Source organism: Corvus moneduloides, chromosome 1 (assembly GCF_009650955.1).
Source record: "Corvus moneduloides isolate bCorMon1 chromosome 1, bCorMon1.pri, whole genome shotgun sequence".
NCBI classification, from domain to species: Eukaryota; Metazoa; Chordata; class Aves; order Passeriformes; family Corvidae; genus Corvus; species Corvus moneduloides.
In genome coordinates, this window is record NC_045476.1 from 42,664,077 (window position 1) to 42,682,717 (window position 18,641).

The 18,641-nt window shown below is 36.1% G+C and overlaps 1 protein-coding gene across 9 annotated transcripts in view; it reads left to right on the plus strand.

Moving 5' to 3' along the window:
• SLC4A7 (solute carrier family 4 member 7) overlaps nt 1–18,042 on the plus strand; it is a 94,008-nt gene extending 75,966 nt beyond the window's left edge. For 8 of the 9 annotated variants that reach the window (XM_032107675.1, XM_032107694.1, XM_032107702.1 and 5 more), the window contains 11 exons: nt 56–161; nt 1,971–2,132; nt 3,067–3,180; nt 3,636–3,797; nt 4,055–4,306; nt 6,526–6,594; nt 7,027–7,200; nt 7,551–7,682; nt 8,430–8,521; nt 10,276–10,383; nt 13,580–18,042. In XM_032107675.1, coding sequence (XP_031963566.1) covers nt 56–161; nt 1,971–2,132; nt 3,067–3,180; nt 3,636–3,797; nt 4,055–4,306; nt 6,526–6,594; nt 7,027–7,200; nt 7,551–7,682; nt 8,430–8,521; nt 10,276–10,383; nt 13,580–13,661 — 1,453 coding nt within the window. In that variant the 3' untranslated portion in view covers nt 13,662–18,042. The remainder of the gene's footprint in view (nt 1–55; nt 162–1,970; nt 2,133–3,066; nt 3,181–3,635; nt 3,798–4,054; nt 4,307–6,525; nt 6,595–7,026; nt 7,201–7,550; nt 7,683–8,429; nt 8,522–10,275; nt 10,384–13,579) is intronic. The other variant, XR_004239942.1, reaches the window with a different exon arrangement.
• Nucleotides 18,043–18,641: the final 599 nt, after the last annotated feature.

Consider the following 18,641-nt stretch of genomic DNA (forward strand, 5'->3'; position numbering starts at 1 on the left):
CTGCATTTTGGCACATATGGCTTAAAAGCATATAAACTTTTTTTCTTCCTTTCAGATGTGTGTGTTCTGAGCCTGAGAAACCAAGTAATGAAACATTGCGTGTGTGGAGGAGTATGAATATGTCTAGGGAAGATATAGCATGGAGTAACCTTACAGTTTCCGTGAGTATCTGAAAGCTGTGTGTAGGTATCTGTGTGTGTGTATGTACATGTGTATAAAAAATAAATACCTGCATGGTACCAGTTTTGATTAATATTTTTTCATCTGATTTCTCTTTTTAATTGAACCTGCACTGTTTTCCTTAAAACTGTATTTTTGAACTCTCTTTTTTCTTCCATAAGGCTTTAAACAGTCATTGTAGGACTAAATAAGTGAGTCCAGGGAAGTAAATGCTAATGTAAATGTCTGCTTGAGGTAGCTACCTTAATGCTCTTAGGCACCACAGTCATTTTTCTGCAGGTGAATAAGATGCAGTGAATAAACAGGAGTTTGCTTTCTTCCAGTTTCTGAAAGAAATATTTTTAATATGATGTGATGATGGAATTTGTAGTTAGTGTGGCAGCAAACATGTTTCATTAGTTTGTTAGATGTTGGTATAAAACTGCAACAATCAAAGGAACTACCTTTGTTTGGAAGAAAATAATTACTGGAAATTGAAAATAACTGTTTGGAATAGGCTTGAAAGCGTTAACTTCTGAAGTGGATATTTTATACCAATATCTAATTTTCTGGGTAGGTGAAGAGGAGGAAAGTTACCATGTGGAAGTGCTCTGGAAGGTGTTTGGGGAGAAACGCTTTTGCTGATTAGTAGTTTCTTGGGTGGTCTGCAGTGGAATAAATGCAGCTGTGTGCAGCCACTTTGCATACCCAGGCATCTGATTCCCACACACATCTTGAATGATTTGGATCTGCTGTGGTTTTTGTTATGCTTGCTGGGTTGTGTGCCTACTTTGGCCATCTGAGGCTGTCTAAAATGGCAGTGGAGAGCTGCGTATGGGCTCCCCTTGTATCTGAGCTTAGACATTCACACTGAAATGTCACAGCAGAAGTTCCATGTAAAACCTCAGTGCTTTACTTGACTTGTAGTAGTACTGCTTTTTATGTGCTACCAATGGCTCCTAGTTTACCATAATCACTTAGGATGGCAGTTTCTTTTGAACTTAGTTTTTGTATTTCCTTTATATTTATTATTTATTTTAAATGCCTTTTCATCCTCTAAAGTATCTTTAGTCTTACCTGAGAGACAGAACTGATCCAGGATTTGGTGTTATCTTATAATCAAAGTAGATTGGTAATAGCAAGAATTTCTGTCATAAGTTAAATTTTCAATAAATTAATTAATTAATTAGGTTGGGGCAGTGCTGCTTCCAGTTACTTGATTTATTGGCTTGTTGTTTATTTGTACTCCATGTGTCTACTTTAACTTTTTGCTTTGCATTTCAGTAAGTCTTTTGGATAGGTATCATCTGACTTTGTTTTCCTTTTTTATTCAAATCCATTCTTTATGATTTGCTAGAAACTTTTTTTTGTAGTTTGGATAATCTTATTTTATAAGAGTATGTTTTTTCCTTTAACTGAGCAAAACAAAGTCAAAGAGTTGGGAGAAACTGAGGAGATCCTTTTTTATGTTCGTTAGCTTAAAGTCGATGTTGGATATTCTGCTTTTCCTGGGCAATCTTGCAATGCTTTGTAAAACAGAATAGGAGTACTGTGACTGTAAATAAGCTTTTTCTTCTTGGGCATCTCCCAGCATTTTGGCATCCTGAAATAATCAGTGGTGGCTACTGTGGCTCTTCTGGAACAGACAGCACACGTTTGGTTTTTTCCGGGTGAGGTAGTGATAAAGGAAAGAACCCCCTTTTTGGAATTATGAACATTCTCAAGTGTGTTTATTATAGAAAAGTTGGAAGCTTGGTTGAATGCACTGAATGAGTAAAACATAGACATATGAAGAGTTTTTCTCTTTGCAGGAATGTTTAGAATTTCATGGTGTGTTTCGTGGATCAGCTTGTGGCCATCACGGACCATATATTCCAGATGTTCTCTTCTGGTCTGTCATACTATTTTTCGCAACATTTTTCCTCTCCTCTTTCCTTAAGAAATTCAAGACCAAACGCTATTTCCCAACTAAGGTAATTCTGATTAGAGACTATTGTTACCTTGTAATACATACCTCAGTGTAATTTAATGGAGTTGAATTCTGTCTTGAGAGATTTCTTTTAAGACAGGAAAGGAAATTAAAACCCAAAAATCATTTAATAATTACAAAATTTAGGACATTTGAGGAAAGAAATCATTTGCAGAAAATTCGGTGCTTATTCTGTATTTTGGTAGAGTTACAACAAGGTATTCTAAACTTTGAAGGACCTAAGTAGTCCATCTCTGCACATTAATGGGTATTGCCAGGTATCATTAGTAGAGATAATATTACTGCTCTTTTCCTCACCTAGCCGTACAAAACAGTTGATTGCTTTCCCCAAACTACTGATGTCTATTGGGTTTTGAGTGGTTCCTCAGGGGATTACTATTTCTAATAGATGCTAATGTGATGATTCTTCTTATAGTGATTTATGTAACTTCTGCTAGGCAAAATGAAGTGGTTAGGTCTTCTATAAACCTCAGCTCATCCCCGCAATGTCTTTTTAATGTTTACTAAAGTTATCTTTGGTAATTTGAATGTATTGCAAATTATCCACCTGCTATCAATTAAAACATGAAATGTATGAATATTATTGACCTAAGGTACCAAGGACTAGCTGTGATGGCCCAGCCTCCTAGTGGGATTGAGGGGAGAGGAAGATGATGGAGTTGTTTGAAGTAATTTGCCTCTTGCAGTAGACCACCTTTAAATGAGTGAACAGTTGTACAAAATACTTGTCTTCTGCAACTTCATACTATGCTGGCAGGCACCCTGAATTTTAAAGTAACAAGAAAAAATGGATAATGTTCAGTGGTGTAGTATAATATAAATAAACTTCTCCTTTTATGGGGGAAAAAATCGACTTTCCAGACTTGCAAATTATAATGGTGAAAAAGCAAGGCTTAACACAAGTCTTTTCTTTATAGGTACGCTCTACCATCAGTGACTTTGCAGTGTTTCTGACCATAGTAATCATGGTTTTGATTGACTATCTTGTAGGAGTACCTTCTCCTAAGCTTCTTGTTCCAGAGAAGTTCGAAGTAAGAAATAAAAACTTTTGAAAAATGTAACTTTTAAAATGCTTGCAGTTTTATGAACAGTAGAAAAACGGAGTTGTATAGAAAGAGAAATTTCTCATTTTTGATTACAGTGCAGTTGATCAAGTAGTTCCTCTTCTGTTTTGGATTTATGTTTCATCTGACAGAAGAAACTATGTTTCATATTATTACTGAAATAATATGAAAGGGAAGCATTCTTTTGTGCAAATGTACAAAAATAAAGGAACTGAATGGATTTGTTTTACTTTTTTCCATATAAATGTCATGTTCACTTGCAACAGCCAAATCAGTCTTTTGGTCAAAGCCACTGGAAAACAACCTAAATGTATATTTAAGAGAATGATCTGTTGTTCATTTAAGCTGTTTGTGGTGATAAAATCTGCAGTCTGTTTTAGTCATTTAATTCTCACTGTTGATGGGTTGGGGTTTTTTTTCAGCCCACCCGAAAAGACCGAGGATGGTTCATAGATCCTCTTGGAGGCAATCCTTGGTGGACACTCTTGATTGCTGCTCTTCCTGCTTTACTCTGTACCATTCTCATTTTCATGGATCAACAAATAACAGCCGTTATTATAAACAGGAAAGAGCATAAACTGAAGGTAAAAGTAATTTTTACAGAAGTCTAATGTTGTGTACGTAAGGTTTATTTTAAATCAGATTCATTCTGCAAATTTGTGAAATTACCATCAGCTACTAAATATATGTATAAATGGACTAATAAAGAGCAAATATAATTTTGTGGACACTCTCAAAGTATCTGACTTTTGTAGTTGTAGGTTATTCACCTGCTGAGTTAGAAATATGATATCATATAAATAGAAAGTTTATCAAGTTATTTGTTTGCTTATTTTTACAGAAAGGCTGTGGTTATCATCTTGATCTGCTCATGGTTGGTATTATGTTGGGAATATGTTCTCTCATGGGCTTGCCGTGGTTTGTTGCTGCAACTGTCCTGTCCATAAGTCATGTTAACAGCCTGAAAGTTGAATCTGAATGCTCAGCACCAGGAGAACAACCAAAGTTTTTGGGAATCCGGGAGCAGCGAGTGACAGGATTGATGATTTTTGTGCTGATGGGGATGTCAGTGTTCATGACCTCTGTATTAAAGGTAAAAGACAGTTTTCCCAAAATATTTTCTTTGTGCTTTTGATTTCGATGTTGTGATTTAGCATTTCATAATGCTAGGAAGTTCTGTTATGTTAAGTAAGATATGCCTGGACTCATTCTCAAATTGCTTTTTTAGCAACAGATGTTAGTTGAATACAAACAATGTGGAAGGATGCAGGAAAATGAAATCTGAGACAGCTAGGAATGTAGTGAGTAGTGAAGAAAACAGCTTTTCCCGTGTTACCTGATTTTCTTGCCAGCTCTTTTTTAGTTTCTTGAGTTCATGTTACTTAAAAACTGTGGTTTTTATGTGGATACATAAATGAAGAGAGAAAAGGAGTGTGATAAAGATGTAAAGTTACTTGAGTAGAAGTAATACAATATAGCAGAAGGAACAGAAACATTGCTTTAAAAGGGAGAAATGACATTGTTCACTTCTTGTTCTTCAGCTTATTAAACTTCCTTTGATTTTTAGAGTGTCAAGATTATTTTATGCATCATCACAGTGTAATGGTGATTTTGCTGGTTGTGTTGTAGCATCAGATTACACTTTAGCTCTTAATTTATATTCCTAGTCACTTTTCAAAGACTCTTTTGGAAGAAAATTACTCAGTTAAGTTGGATTTTTGCTCAGATTTACTAAAATCTGTTCAACTTCTGCTTTGTTGTTTCAAATCCAGTAGTTAAAAGGAGAAACAAAAGAACTGTCTTTTTGTTGCCAGAAGTGCAGATATTGCATAACTGCTGGTACCTTTAAAGAACTTTGTAAAAGTCTATTTAAACAAAGACAGATCACGAGTAATTTCGTAAGAAATGTAGCTTCTTAAATTTAGATGATGGGAAAGAATAATCCTGTAAACATACAGCTATAGTTTAATAAGTAGTTACATATTATAAATCCTAAATAGTTGACCATTTGCATGTCTATTAAAGAATGTAAAGGTCTGAAAAGAATAAGGCCATAGCAGTTGCTAAAATTAAGTATTCAGATTTGACAATCTCTCATCAAAAAGTTATCAAGAGCTCAGCTGTATAATGCGAATAATCAGAATCAAAAGCAGAAATACTGAAGTAGATTTATTGTTGCTCAAAAGCAGGAATTAAAAGTGCTGATTGCTGAAGTAAAGTGTTTTAAACCCCATATTTTAACATCTGATTCTTAGAAACTAATACTTTTTTTTATGGACCCAGGCTAATAGGAATGGAGTTATTACTCTTTGCTCTTTAAGAAATGTTTTTCTTTTTCAGTGTGAATGACTGTTATTGTTTAAAAGAAGTAAGGAGAACAGAGCCATTGCTGTGCTTTTGTTCCATGTGTGGATTTGTACTGATTTAATGCAGTAGAAGATACTAGATCAAAGTATAGAACTTACAGTGAAGACACTAGCCACTCACACACACATGCAGTAATGAATCCCTAAGGCATAGTTTTATTCCACACTGTTTAAATAAAGGTTTTTGTTCAGTCTCGAGAGCAGCAGTTTTTATTAAGATTTCCCATTGTATCTTGGCTGTCCTTTACTTGGAAGCTTAATGAATTCAGGAGCAAGGAAGGCTTCCCTGCAGAGGTTTGATGCAAGTTCCACTGAAACCAGTGGACAACTTTGTTATCTTAGTAAGCTTTAAATTATATAAAAATATAAAAATCATACTGTACAAAATTACATAAGCTGTCTATTATATATTATAATTTAAATTATTGTAAATGTTATTTTTAATAAGCTTTAAATTGATCTTCTTACTGGAGCAAAGTTTAGCTCTGAATAATTAGCAGATTTTCATAGCTCAGTTGGTATGGTGAGGTTTTTGTATTGTCCGCTCCAGATACACAAGTGTTCAAAAGTAAAACTTAATATGGCAATTTCATGAAGTTGTACAGAATACAGTAGTCTTGATACAGTTCCTATCAAATAGCAACATAAAGCAGTATACTTAGCATGAATAGAAATCTTGGTTGCAACCTAGGAAATTGAGTGAATGGGCAGTCAAGGCAGAAGTACTTTTTTATCCTCTTTTGTATCCTAGTCATAGCCATGTTAGTTCTAGATTTTTTTGCTGCTCAATGATACATATGTATTCTTTTCAATTAAAGGCCCTCAGATTTCACTTAAGTAAAATATAAAGTAAAAAATGACTTGGTCTGTGCCTTTCACTGATATGGACTGCTCTCTTATGCTATGTTGATTCCACTTTTAACTGTGGGTGTTTTTTCCTCCCCAGTTTATTCCAATGCCAGTTTTGTACGGTGTCTTTCTTTACATGGGAGTATCTTCATTAAAAGGCATTCAGGTAAAGTCTGATTTTTAGTGAGCAGTTTGCTTTTGTTTAACACTGAATGAAAAGGAAACTGTAACACCCTGCATTATGTGAGCCACAGTAAAGTTATCCCATATTGTCTGAATAGCATGTAGGATAATTTCCTGAGTGTCATGTTCAGGTATTTGTTCTTACAATACTGTGTCTTGTCAGTTCTTTTTTATTTATTCTTTCAGTAGTGTAGCTAAGAATTTTCTGAAATATTCTGGAATTTTTTATTGTTAGTGAGAGGGGGGGACAACACCAGCAAAACAGTCCCCAGTTCCATCCACTTGAATGTTCAGTGTCCTCCATTAGTATTTTATTTGGGATTAGCTTATATTTCTGTAGTCCCCTAAAAATGTTTATTTTCTTCTGGAAAGGCAGAAAATAATTAACTGAAGAATGATTTTATTTTCCATGCAGTTTTTTGACCGTATAAAACTGTTTGGAATGCCTGCCAAACATCAACCTGACCTGATTTATCTACGTTATGTGCCACTCTGGAAGGTCCATATCTTCACAGTTGTTCAGCTCACTTGTCTAGTTTTGTTGTGGGTGATTAAAGCCTCTGCAGCTGCTGTTGTTTTCCCTATGATGGTAAGTTTTCTGGTTTGCCAGCTAATAAAAAAACAAGACTCCATGTATTCAGGATCTCTTCAGAAGATGTTTTCTGCCCTAAGAAAGAAGGGAGTGGGAAGGAAACAAAAAAAAAACCCTGTAGTACAAGCTGTTCACTTTTGACACAAAGACTTATGATTTCCTGAAAATAAGCAATTCAGTTGTGACTAGCTACTGAAAGTGGAAATGATTTAACTTTGTGGTAAGATAAAATCTAGTACTAGAAAAAGGGCTTCAGTTAGAGATTCTAAGTGTACCGAAAGTGTGTGTGCTTTTTTTGTTCATTTAAACAGTTTAATATAAAGTATTTCGTCTGTGGTTCCCTTTAGGTTCTAGCATTAGTGTTCATTCGCAAGCTCATGGATTTATGTTTCACCAAAAAAGAGCTTAGCTGGCTTGATGATCTTATGCCAGAAAGTAAAAAGAAGACAGAAGATGACAAAAAGATAAAAGAGAAAGAAGTAAGTGTGAAAACAATCAAACTGAGCATGTTGTAAATTATTAGGAAATACTTAAAGCAATTTAAAAGAATTTTATGTGACCTGAGCATATGACCTTATATACCAGATACACGTTTTGAAATTCTTCATTGATGAGAGGAAATTTTTTATTAGAGGAACCGTTGCTGGTGGTTAAGGAATTAAGTCACTGTTTCAATTATGCTATTATGAACTATGATTCTTATTTGTGATGAATAGCAAGCAAAGTGGAAAGAAGCAGCTGTTAGCACAAAAAAGTTGGGGTTTTTGTCTTTCATCAGATTAGAAGGAGAGAAAATGGAGAGAAAGGAGAGGGAGAGTGACATAGTGGAGTAGGGTTTCTTTATTCTGCTTAGATCAGTCACAAAACTGTTCATAGTGTCAGGGACATTTTGCTCATGTGTGTTTGTGAAGCTGTCATAAAAAGCAACTGCTAGTTACTAGTAATACAGTAGTATAACTTCTGTAACTTCTCTATAAAAGTCCTGCCTTGCTGTACACCACCTAGCTTGAATTCCTTGCGAGGCTTGTAACACCCTCCTTCCCCAGTCTCCCATGTCTTAGTAAAACACTTCTAAGAGGAAAGGTCATAAGCTCTGTCTCCTGCATTCAACTGTGGTACCTACGGGGAAGTGCCTCTTACCCCTATGGAATAACTGTCAGCATGAGATACTTCTTTGGTTTCTGCTCTGCGAGTAATTTTACAAACTTCTTACTTGGAATTTACAGGAAGCAGAGAGAATGTTTTCAGACAATGACAGTGTACACCTTGCATATGGAGAAGCAAATCTGGATTTTCCTGTAAAAAGCCTGAAATACAGGTATAAAATAATGTTGGTCTGTTAAAGGTTCCTGTATCAGATGCTGTAATTTGCTTTATATTAAGTTGGTTGTGTATGAGTTGAAATAATTTTTTCCCTGAGCTTGTAACTTAGCCATGATTAGGAAATATGAAGATCTATCTCATGGTGCTACATTAGTACTTTTATATTGCATTGTTCGTTAAAACTGCATCTTAATTATAAATTTACATGACCATCTTGAACAGATCAGATGACTCAATTTTGACCAGCTGTACTAGAGGTGAAGAAGCGTCCTTGGTCAGTTTCTACAGAATATTTGTGTGCTACTGTGCATGAAATACTGAGCATTAAGCAACTAATAGCATCAGTTGAGCCATGTGTTTACCAGCCACTTGGATTTTTCAGAAGAAATCTAAGTGTGTAATTCTTTGGTTTACCTAAGTGAGGGCTGAAGTCAGTAATTTCTGTGGTACAAAAAATCTGTTTTACAGGCAGCCATTTTTACTTCTAAAAGTTATTTTCTGAACATAAATGTGAGAATGGGTTCTCTTCCAGAAAAGGAAGTACTGGAGTTCCAGTCATGGAAATTCTTTCAGCTTTTGTAGGCATTTTGTTTCAGTTGGTGTCTCCCTTACTGGGGTTGTATTTAGCTGAGTTGTCTGATACTCTCAACTATTCCAACACAACCTGAAGATGTCACAGATAAATAGCTTACACATTTTCTTTTCCTCTCGAATAATAAGGGTTCCTAGGTTAAAAATTGGCCTTCCTTATGGATCTAGGGTAGTACCAGATATACCCTGATGAGAGCTGGGAATAGGCAGAAATTTGGATTAGACAGATATTCCTGCCGAGTGCTGTTGTCTATTCTGAGAGCAGGCTTAATCAGACTTAAGCAACTCAAATGAAAATGCTCAAGCTTTTTGAAAAAACATATTTGAGTTGCTAATTGCTCTCACAGTAGAACTGTGATTTCATCAACTGTGTGTGCATGTGTTTTGTATGTACTCTGCTGCCTTGTATCTTGTGGGGATCCCTGAGGAAAAATGGCTTTGAAAGTTTTTTCTGCCGTTTGAAAAACTTACAGATGACCTGGGGTAGATTATGAAGTTTAAATATGCAACAGAACAGAAAACAGACCTACAGGCAACACCTAAGTCTGCTGTACATGTAACTGTGTGGAGGACAAAAGTGGAAGTAGGCTTTAAAAACTTACCATCTTTGAGGGTAAACTTATCTTCTGCAGCAGTTGAGAGGGGAGTGGTCTGGCAAAAGAACCTTGCAAAATGTCTAATAAGGGCTTTGGAAGAAAAAAAACAAACTTGTCATCTGTCCAGATAATTTGCATGTCTAGATTTTTAGTAGTTTCAAATTTCACCTGAATTTAAAAAATCTTATTAACCTTTGCTCTTTTGCTCTTGATTAAAGTTTTAACTGATTCGTGAAACCCTTAGCACAACAGTTTGATTCAATCCATTATTTCTGGGCATGCAAAATAATTTTCTGAAGTTAGGTATAGGTTACTTTTCAAGTATTTTCAATATATTACTGGTATCTGTGTAAAAAACTGGTTTGAGATGCTATGTAATTATGGTAGTGCTAGTGTGTTAAATTTTCAGTTTTTTGTTGAAGTATACTTTTAAAAGATGAACTCAACTTGTGGCTGTGTAAATACTGAAAGAAGGCACAACTGATGTAAATGATGAGTGACAGTAAGTATAATAGTGTTGCAAGGAATTGAATACTAACCAGAAAGTATGTTTGTTCTTTAGCACTGATCCCTCAGTTGTAAACATATCAGACGAAATGGCCAAAACTGCACAGTGGAAGGCTCTTGCCATGAATACTGAGAATGCCAAAGTAACCAGAGCTAACCTGAGGTAGCTATAATTACTCACACATTGTCTAACTATCGTCTTGTGTTTAGCACTGTACTTGTATTTATTGAAATGTATCTAAAAAAAAACGAGTATATGTGGTTTATAAATCTGAGTTACTGACTTTTTACTTTAGAATTTGAGATTAATTTTTCCTCTTTACTTTGAAGTTTATCAATTTCTACAAGGAATTATTTCATTACTATTTTATTAAACATATTATTTTAAATAGTAATTTTAAAATTACTATTTATTTGCTTAATACAAGTGTTTCCTACTCTGGTGAGCTTAGGGTTTCTAAGTACTAGAGTGTATATGAGCATGGGAGTGGTTTGATCCTCAACAATACAAATGCCCCTGAGAATAAAAGGTAAGTCCAGCACTTTCATTGTTGCTTTGTGCTGCCCTAGGATCTGCCCTATGTTTTTGTGGGTGGGTAGGTTGCTTGGTTTGCTTTTCCTCAACTCATTTTCAATATCTAAAAATTAAACCTGTCTCAGATACTATCTTCAGTGAATATGAAATATACTTGAATGAAGTACCTGGACAGATCATGAGTCCTCAGTGCTGTAAACAATCCTTGTAAACTCACACGCATCTTCTGTGCTGGCCAGTAGCCTTTTCTCTCGTGAGCTCCCCGTCAAAGAACAAAGTCTGTGTGTGATGAATCATTCTGCTATTCTATCCTAATTTCTTCCCTGTCTGGCTGAATCTATCAAGGGAAGAATTTCCCTGAATTTATCAAGGAAAACAAGCCAAAACATGAATACTTAAGTGGAATATCCCCAACTTCCTGAAAGGCTTGTAATTTATAGGGACTGGTATCTGTGGACTGTTCCACATCCATGCAGCTGTTGCTTAGTAGTTTTTATGTAGGGAAGGGGAGAATGGGCATGTTTGCCTCAGAAAACTAAACCTAAGCAATTCTGTTGTCTGTTGTATACATTTTCTATTGGTTGATCCCTTTCAGCCAATTCTGTCGGAGGAAGACATATTTCAGAGATACAAAATTGTCAGGTTTTGTATAAAATTACATCTCAGCGAAAACGTTCATGGTGAGGAGGGAGTGTTCATACTCTGTCCAAGGCTGGAGTGTTCATACTCTCTGTTCATGGCTCTGTTCAAGCCATCTGTGGTACTTTTGGAAACACTAGTAGTGACTTAGCACTTGTATGTCATCTGTCTGTTCACCACATGCATCGCTCTGAACTAGGCATGGAAAGATGCCTTGTTTTGGCCAGACAGCAGGTCAGTCAAGGGTGAAGGAGACAGAGTTTTGAGGTATTGTAAGAGGAAAAGCTTGAGAGACTCATCAGTGCAGGCACCATTTCCAGTGAATGTCTAGGGTGTATTGTTTAAACATTTTTAAAATGTTAAACACATGTTTAATTAAAACATTTTTAAAACTTGAGTACCACACAAGCAAGACCATCAAGAAGACAAATAATAGAGGCATTAAAGCGATAATAGAGCATGTGTGTCAGTATACCCTCCTTATTTAATCTTTCTTGCTAAATTCTCAGAAAGCCATTACAGAATTTGTGGATGACTCTAGTGCCATTGGGAAGCCATTGGTATATAAGGCTTGAAGAGATACAGGCCTGTATGTCTTTTTCCAGGAGAATTAAGATGTTGAGATTTGGTTTTCAGGCAGTTATAAGTTAGTACAATTTTTTCTCTCACTTTCCTGTTTCCTGAGTAGGTTGAGTTAGTATGGAATTATATGCAACACTAGCAAATCAGGCATCTGACTGGTTTGCAGTGGTTTTTGGTCTTCTTAGCCTTTATTATACTATCTATTTGTTATGTTTTGCTGTAAGATATTTCCCTTTGATTCTATGGAATACCCTGCTTGAGCTTAGTACAGTAAAAATTCCATCTTGGTAGGGAACTTGCTAAAACCACAAATGGAAAATAAAAACTACTGGTGCCAGAAACCAGCTTTTTAACTGGCAGTCTGATATTGCATTAATCTGGAAAATGTTGAAAGGCAGGCTTCTTGAACCTTAACTCAAGTGGTTGCTCTTTTGAGGTATTTGCTACACTTTCTTTTCAGGCTGTTGAGATTCAGAGACATCACTACTGGTCAGTCAAAAGTAATTCCCAGTAAATTACCTATATCAGTTCTGCTAAGGTTTTTCTGCATAACTGTCTTCATCTGGTGGTTCAGACAGACAGACAGTGCTGTGCTAAAAATGGTTCTGTAGGCACTGCTTTTTTCAGATTTATATTCAAATACTAATGCAATCCGAAGGAAGCATGTCTTCTATAATTCCAGATGACATGTTGTGTGGGTTGGCATGATTTATTTTATATATATATATATATATATATAAAATAATATATTTTTAAGAAGATAAGTTTCTAATTTTTTTTGCCTTTTCTGAATTGATCCTGATTTCCTTGTCTTTCTACCTCAGCCATCTTGCTTAGTTTACAGACTCTGTGGAGTTCCAGCACACTTGTATTTTCTGAGGAGACTCAGAAGTTTTCTTTGCATGAATTTCTGATATTTTTTTTTTCCTTAAAGAGCAACTCTACAGATGTGTCATCTCTTTTGAAACTCATCCTCCCTGTTATGCTGTTCCATTTTGTCTTCTACTGACTTGCAACTACTTTGGGACATTCCTTATTGTCCTTCAGTCAGGGACTGTTCAGTGTCTGTGTCCCTAAGAGTGTCAGTTGTCTTTAGGGTCTTCTGCTTCACTTGAATGGACACTTACACAGGTTTCTTACTGTCCTCTGCTGTTGTTGGAAATGTGGTTTCCCCTTTTGAACAGACTGAAATGTTCTCCCATTCTTGTGAACAGATGGTTTCCCTGCCCAAGAATAAAGAAGTATTAGTAATATTGCTTGTTATGTGTTTTTTGATATTTTTAATTAGACAGTTTTGCAGGCTGTCTTGGGGGTTTGTTTGTTTGTTTGTTTTTAAAGATGCTTTGCATTAACAGTTTCTAATCAATAAAAGCAGTGGAATTAGATATGGTATTTATGGATGAGATGTTGGTGTTTTCTCTCTTTGTTTGTACTATTCCTGTGAAAAGTATTTAACAATTACTAGAATGCAACAGAAATGCATCATCATCAAAGCATCCTTATGTAAATACTTTCAGTGTTCATTGTGAAGTATAAAATGTTTGAAATTTAATCTTTCGTAAAGTGAACCAAACCTTACATTTTCTTCTTTGTTTTCAAACAGCCCTGAAAAACCAGAAAGTGTGAAAATCGAAGTGGAAAATTCACGTGTTGTGAGATACGTGGATGCCGAAACATCTTTATAGAATGGAACCAATGGGAATTGCGTGTATTTGTGTGTGTATATATATCACTGTAGGATATTATACCATGGAAGTGTGATTTCCAATTTAAGGAGCAACATATATTTAATTTCTGCCATTGTTTAGGGCACTGTAGATATGCTTGCATAATGCGAAGATTTTCCCAACAAATAAGATGAGTGGTAATCACACTTCAGCTATTTATTTTATTGGAAATTTTATTTTCATTTTTAAATAGGAAGACTGTAATGAATGCTTATTATTTTCAATAATCAATATGTGCATAAAAGTTACATCAGCTTTTGCTGATGATTACTGGTCCACATTGCTTAAAATTTTGCAATACCTCTGTTTATAATGTGTGCTACAAAAGTTTTGTTTTCCATGCAGGCAATTAGTGCTTGTTTTTGCAGGGTATACTTTTTCATGGTTTCATAGAACAAATATTAATGTGCTGTTGACAAGAACTACTGTGTTTTATGTCTCCACTCCATGCTAGTGTTTTCTGGATTATGTCTCTCCTATTCTACAGAAATGGCATAGAGCCCTAAGTCAGGTGGTTAGTTAAGCCTTAAAATGTATCTAAATACCCTGGTGTGCTGCTTTCTTTCTTGTTTTGAATTCTCTTGAGTTTTCATTATTGTCCAGTAGCAGTATGAGTGCAGTAATGGTAGTTACAGTTCCAAGTCAGTATTTTCCATTCTGGACACTCCATGTTTACACAATATAAATTGGATTTACAGGCAGCAATTGGTCTATAGGAATTTATAAGTACTCACCACGTCAGTACTCTTGAATTCTTTTCTTCCTGTTTTTGCTTACACTTTTTCCCATAGATTTTCAGAATCTGATTTACTCACCTCTAAGATCTTAGAGTATTTCATACCTTCATCAAATATATTTCCTGGTTAATAAATCTTTAAATTTACTGTGTATTTGGTTAAATTAGCTGTAGTTCAATTCTGGAATAGGTTTGTGATCAGTATTATTTTATGAATTACTAATTGCTTGTGGTATTTGTATGTACAGTTCTGATCCTCTCCGTTGTAAAGGGCATATATGATAGCACACCAACTTATTTTTAAACACTTTATTTATTTTAATTAGTATAAATTTTTATCATGTAAGATGAATTGAAAAAATAAATATTCATTTATTAAAGTAAATGGGATTTTTTGGGGACTCCACTGATAAAGATGCAGTCAGTGCATTTATTGTACTTACATTTTCAAGTTCTAGTGTTTAACATTATAATATTTGAAATAATGAGAATTTTATATATAAATGAAAATCGTGATCACTTACCTGCACAGTGTCCATTCTTAATTCTTTTTTGCCTTATGCCTTAGTTTTTTTTTGCTTTAATTTCCAATGTTATATCTTTACCTTCTGAATTGCCACTAGCCCTTTCTGGATGCATTACAATGGCTTTAATTAGAATCTGTGCTCATTTAATATTAGAAGATGCTGTTTACTTAATTCTGCTTTTGGCAGAGTTGGGAGTTTTACCATGGACCAAGTGATAAAATTCTCAACTATTGCAAAAGGAGCTGATTCTGGAGGAGGGCAGACTTTATCTGAAACTACCACTTGGGGTGGAATTTTGGTGCTCTTCAGCCAAGTGTCACCTGTAGAGAAGGTAATTGTATATTACAAAAATAAAGCAATCAGTGGGAATAAATAGAAACATTTAAAAATAGTATTTACACTACATGGACTGTTACTGTTCCCTTTAAATGTGCTGCAATTCTATAACATTTTTTTTCTTTCCTTTTTTCATTTGACTGGATTCTGAGAAGACAGTTTAAAGAAAGGAAATCGTAGTGTACAGCAATACAAATAATGGTATCCAAACTGTCATAACAAAGGCTCAGGTCAGTGGCAAAGCAAGTGAGGTCTGCATTACCAGTTTGACCAACACTGTGTAATGACCTGCATTCTTAGATAGTAGTGTAGCTTGTGCCTTAGTTTGACTTCATGCTCTTTCAGAAAATAACCCATGTTTTCCCTCTGATCAAACTGAGATACAGTGAAACTACAGCACATGGTTTCTCAAAATGTTCTACCTTATTTAAAAAAACCCCACACAGCACCATCTGCATGTCAGTAGTTGACTACTAAGTACCTCTTGCTCTGAATCATGGAGGGAAGAGATATTTTGAGCATTTTATGTAGCATCACCCACAACACAGTACTTTTGTCCTCTCAGTAGTATTTTACGCTTTGTGTTCACAGTCTTGCAACAGTTTCCAAAGACCCAAAAAATTACTAGAAGCTTCTTGGATTTCTAACTCTTTAATGCTGGAAATCAGGGTTCCATGGTACTGCACACCTTGTATTTGGCTTCTGCTTCAGAAGGGTTAAGTTTCAGTCAATATTACAGGAAGTGGGTATATTTTGAGTAAAGTTGAAAGGAAACAAAACCAAAGCCCCACAAGTCTAATCACAGTATTTATTTAATTGTGTAGATATTTTAATCAGTGCCAGAAATACCATGACTTGCAAACCAGTTTACAGTGACCTTTAGTTCCAGTGTTCTTGGGCAATAGTTACATTTGCACTTTCTTCCCATATGAACAGGAGAAGGTCTGGTATTAAGTGCATAAACCCCTGTTGATAATGTATGGTTAAGTGATTCACTGCTCCTTTTATACCTTCTCTGCTTTAAAATCACACGTAGTATTAAAACAGCTAAGAATGTAGTTTATTGTATGTAGATACATGTTTTGCCTTAATGGATGCAAAAGAGCAGTGATAATTGCTGTGCACTGATTTTTTTTTTTTTTCATAGGGCTTAAGCCCTGTAAAAACGACGCCAATGGATTTCCATTCCAACAGTTAGAGGAAAATGTACAACCCTGCACTTTTTATAGATGCCTTGGTTTCCTGGAATGGAGCTTAGTTGCTACTGTGTACCTGGCTGCAGAGCCACCTCAGGAAGTCCCTCTTTTTTTTTTTTTTTTTCCTTCTTCTTTTTCCTTTTTTTCTTTTTTCTAATTTATTTATAAATATGAATGTTTACATTAAATATAGGTCTTAATTTTGACCACTCCATTTAAATTATCATCTAAAATGTATCACTTAAAATGCAGTTTTATGTTTAAATTATATTCTAGAAAACTCATTCTTACTATTTTCATATGTATTACAGTGACATGTTTTCATTCTGTTTACATATGCCCAAGTGAACGAGAGTTTCCTCCTAGGTTAATTTTGCAGCTATAACATAATATTTTATATGATTGTTCCTTGAAATGTTCCAAATTGCCAAGTTTGTCATCATAAAACCTGTCAGGGTAGCACTTGGTGCCCTAATGGTTTGGGATCTTTTTCAGCCAAGTATCTTGACCATTTTTTCTGCATTTAATGGAAGTTCTCCCGTAAGTTATCATTTGCTTCACCTGCATCTCTGTCTTTATATGGTCACTTCCTAATTCGTGCCCTTTGCAAAGGGGGTTTGACAGGCTGTAAAATATATCTGTAACAAATGGATGTCACGTCGCAGAGCCTGCACCGCTCTAAAGAGTTTGTCTTGTACATAGGTTCTGTAAATCATAAAGTAAATGGTTCATGACTTTCAGTTCACAAATGTCATCTGTCAGGCGAGCACCACAGCGAGCTTAGTTTTCTTTTTGCTTTCTTATGATTAGTAATGTTTTAATTACTCATCTAGGACAAAATTATCAAGTACAGTAAAACATGGGAAATACTTTGTTTATACCAACAGTAATTTATTTTATGGCAAATTTTAATACTGTAGATGCACACAGCTTTGAGTCAGCATAAGTGTAGCGCTATAAATAAAGCAAATTGCTCAGTAAGTTTGTCAATTTTATTTTATAATGTTTTTAGTGAAAACTTAAAGGACTTTGTAGTTGGCATTGAACTTTACCTGAAGACACTTCCATATTGAATTTAGTATCTGTTGACATTTATTTGGAATAATGAATGAGTTTGAAAATTGATACTTTTCTAAATGATTTTATTGGAAAGACACATCATTTATAGTATTTTCCTTTCTATTGTTGCTGATGCTCCTGTGCAAAGGTGTCTTCCAGGTTCAGTTTCTGCAGCTGAACTGCAGTTTTGATTTTAATACTCTTTATTTGAAATGTGATTACATACTGTATGGTTCGAATTTTTTATGACTGCTTTTCTAATTACAGTGGCGTTTTATTACTTTATAAACAAATCCAAAACAAATGAAAACATTATTCCAACTCAAGAATCAATATTCAGTTTATACAGAAATCACAATTCTCAGACTTGTCTTTAATGTGAAAAATTCAGCCTTTTGTGTTGTTTTAATTACTGCTAGAATAAAATTATCTTTTGTAACGTTTCAGAAAGTTGGTAAAAGCAATAAACAATCTCCTGGACTCTATTCAGACCACTTCTGTTTTCATTGCCGGGGGCCGGGGGGTGCTGGGGTGAGACCCTGCGGGGCGGGCCCGGCCGGGGCGTTCCCGTGCCCATGGCAACGGCGCGGGCGAAAGCGGTCGCCAGGGAACCCCGCACTGCGCAGCACGGCGGGTCGCGATTGGCCGGCGGGCCCGGCGCCTTCAAGAAGAGGGGAGGCGATTGGTCGAAAGATCCCGTCCCGGCGGAGGGAGCGTCGCCGGAGCCGGGCCGCGAAGCAGAGCCGGGCGCGCGCCTCGGCGTGAGGGGGACGGGGGGGGGGCAGCGCGCGGCGGGCGCGGGAGCCACTGAGGCACCGCCGGGAACGGAGGGAAGGAAGGGGAACACAGGGCAAAGCAAGGCAAGGGAGGGGCGGGTCGAGTCGAGGGCAGGGAACGATAGGGAAGGCGATGCAATGTCCCCATGCTCCTCACGTTCCACTTGATGACGTGTTCCACGGCCCTGCACCTTGAGCAGCTCTGAGCTTTCAGGAGGCATTGAACAATCTCGGATTCCCAGAGGCTCTAAGTCATAGCGATATAAATCCCTAATAAAGGTCTGCCTGGTAGCGAGGGTGGAGAGGGT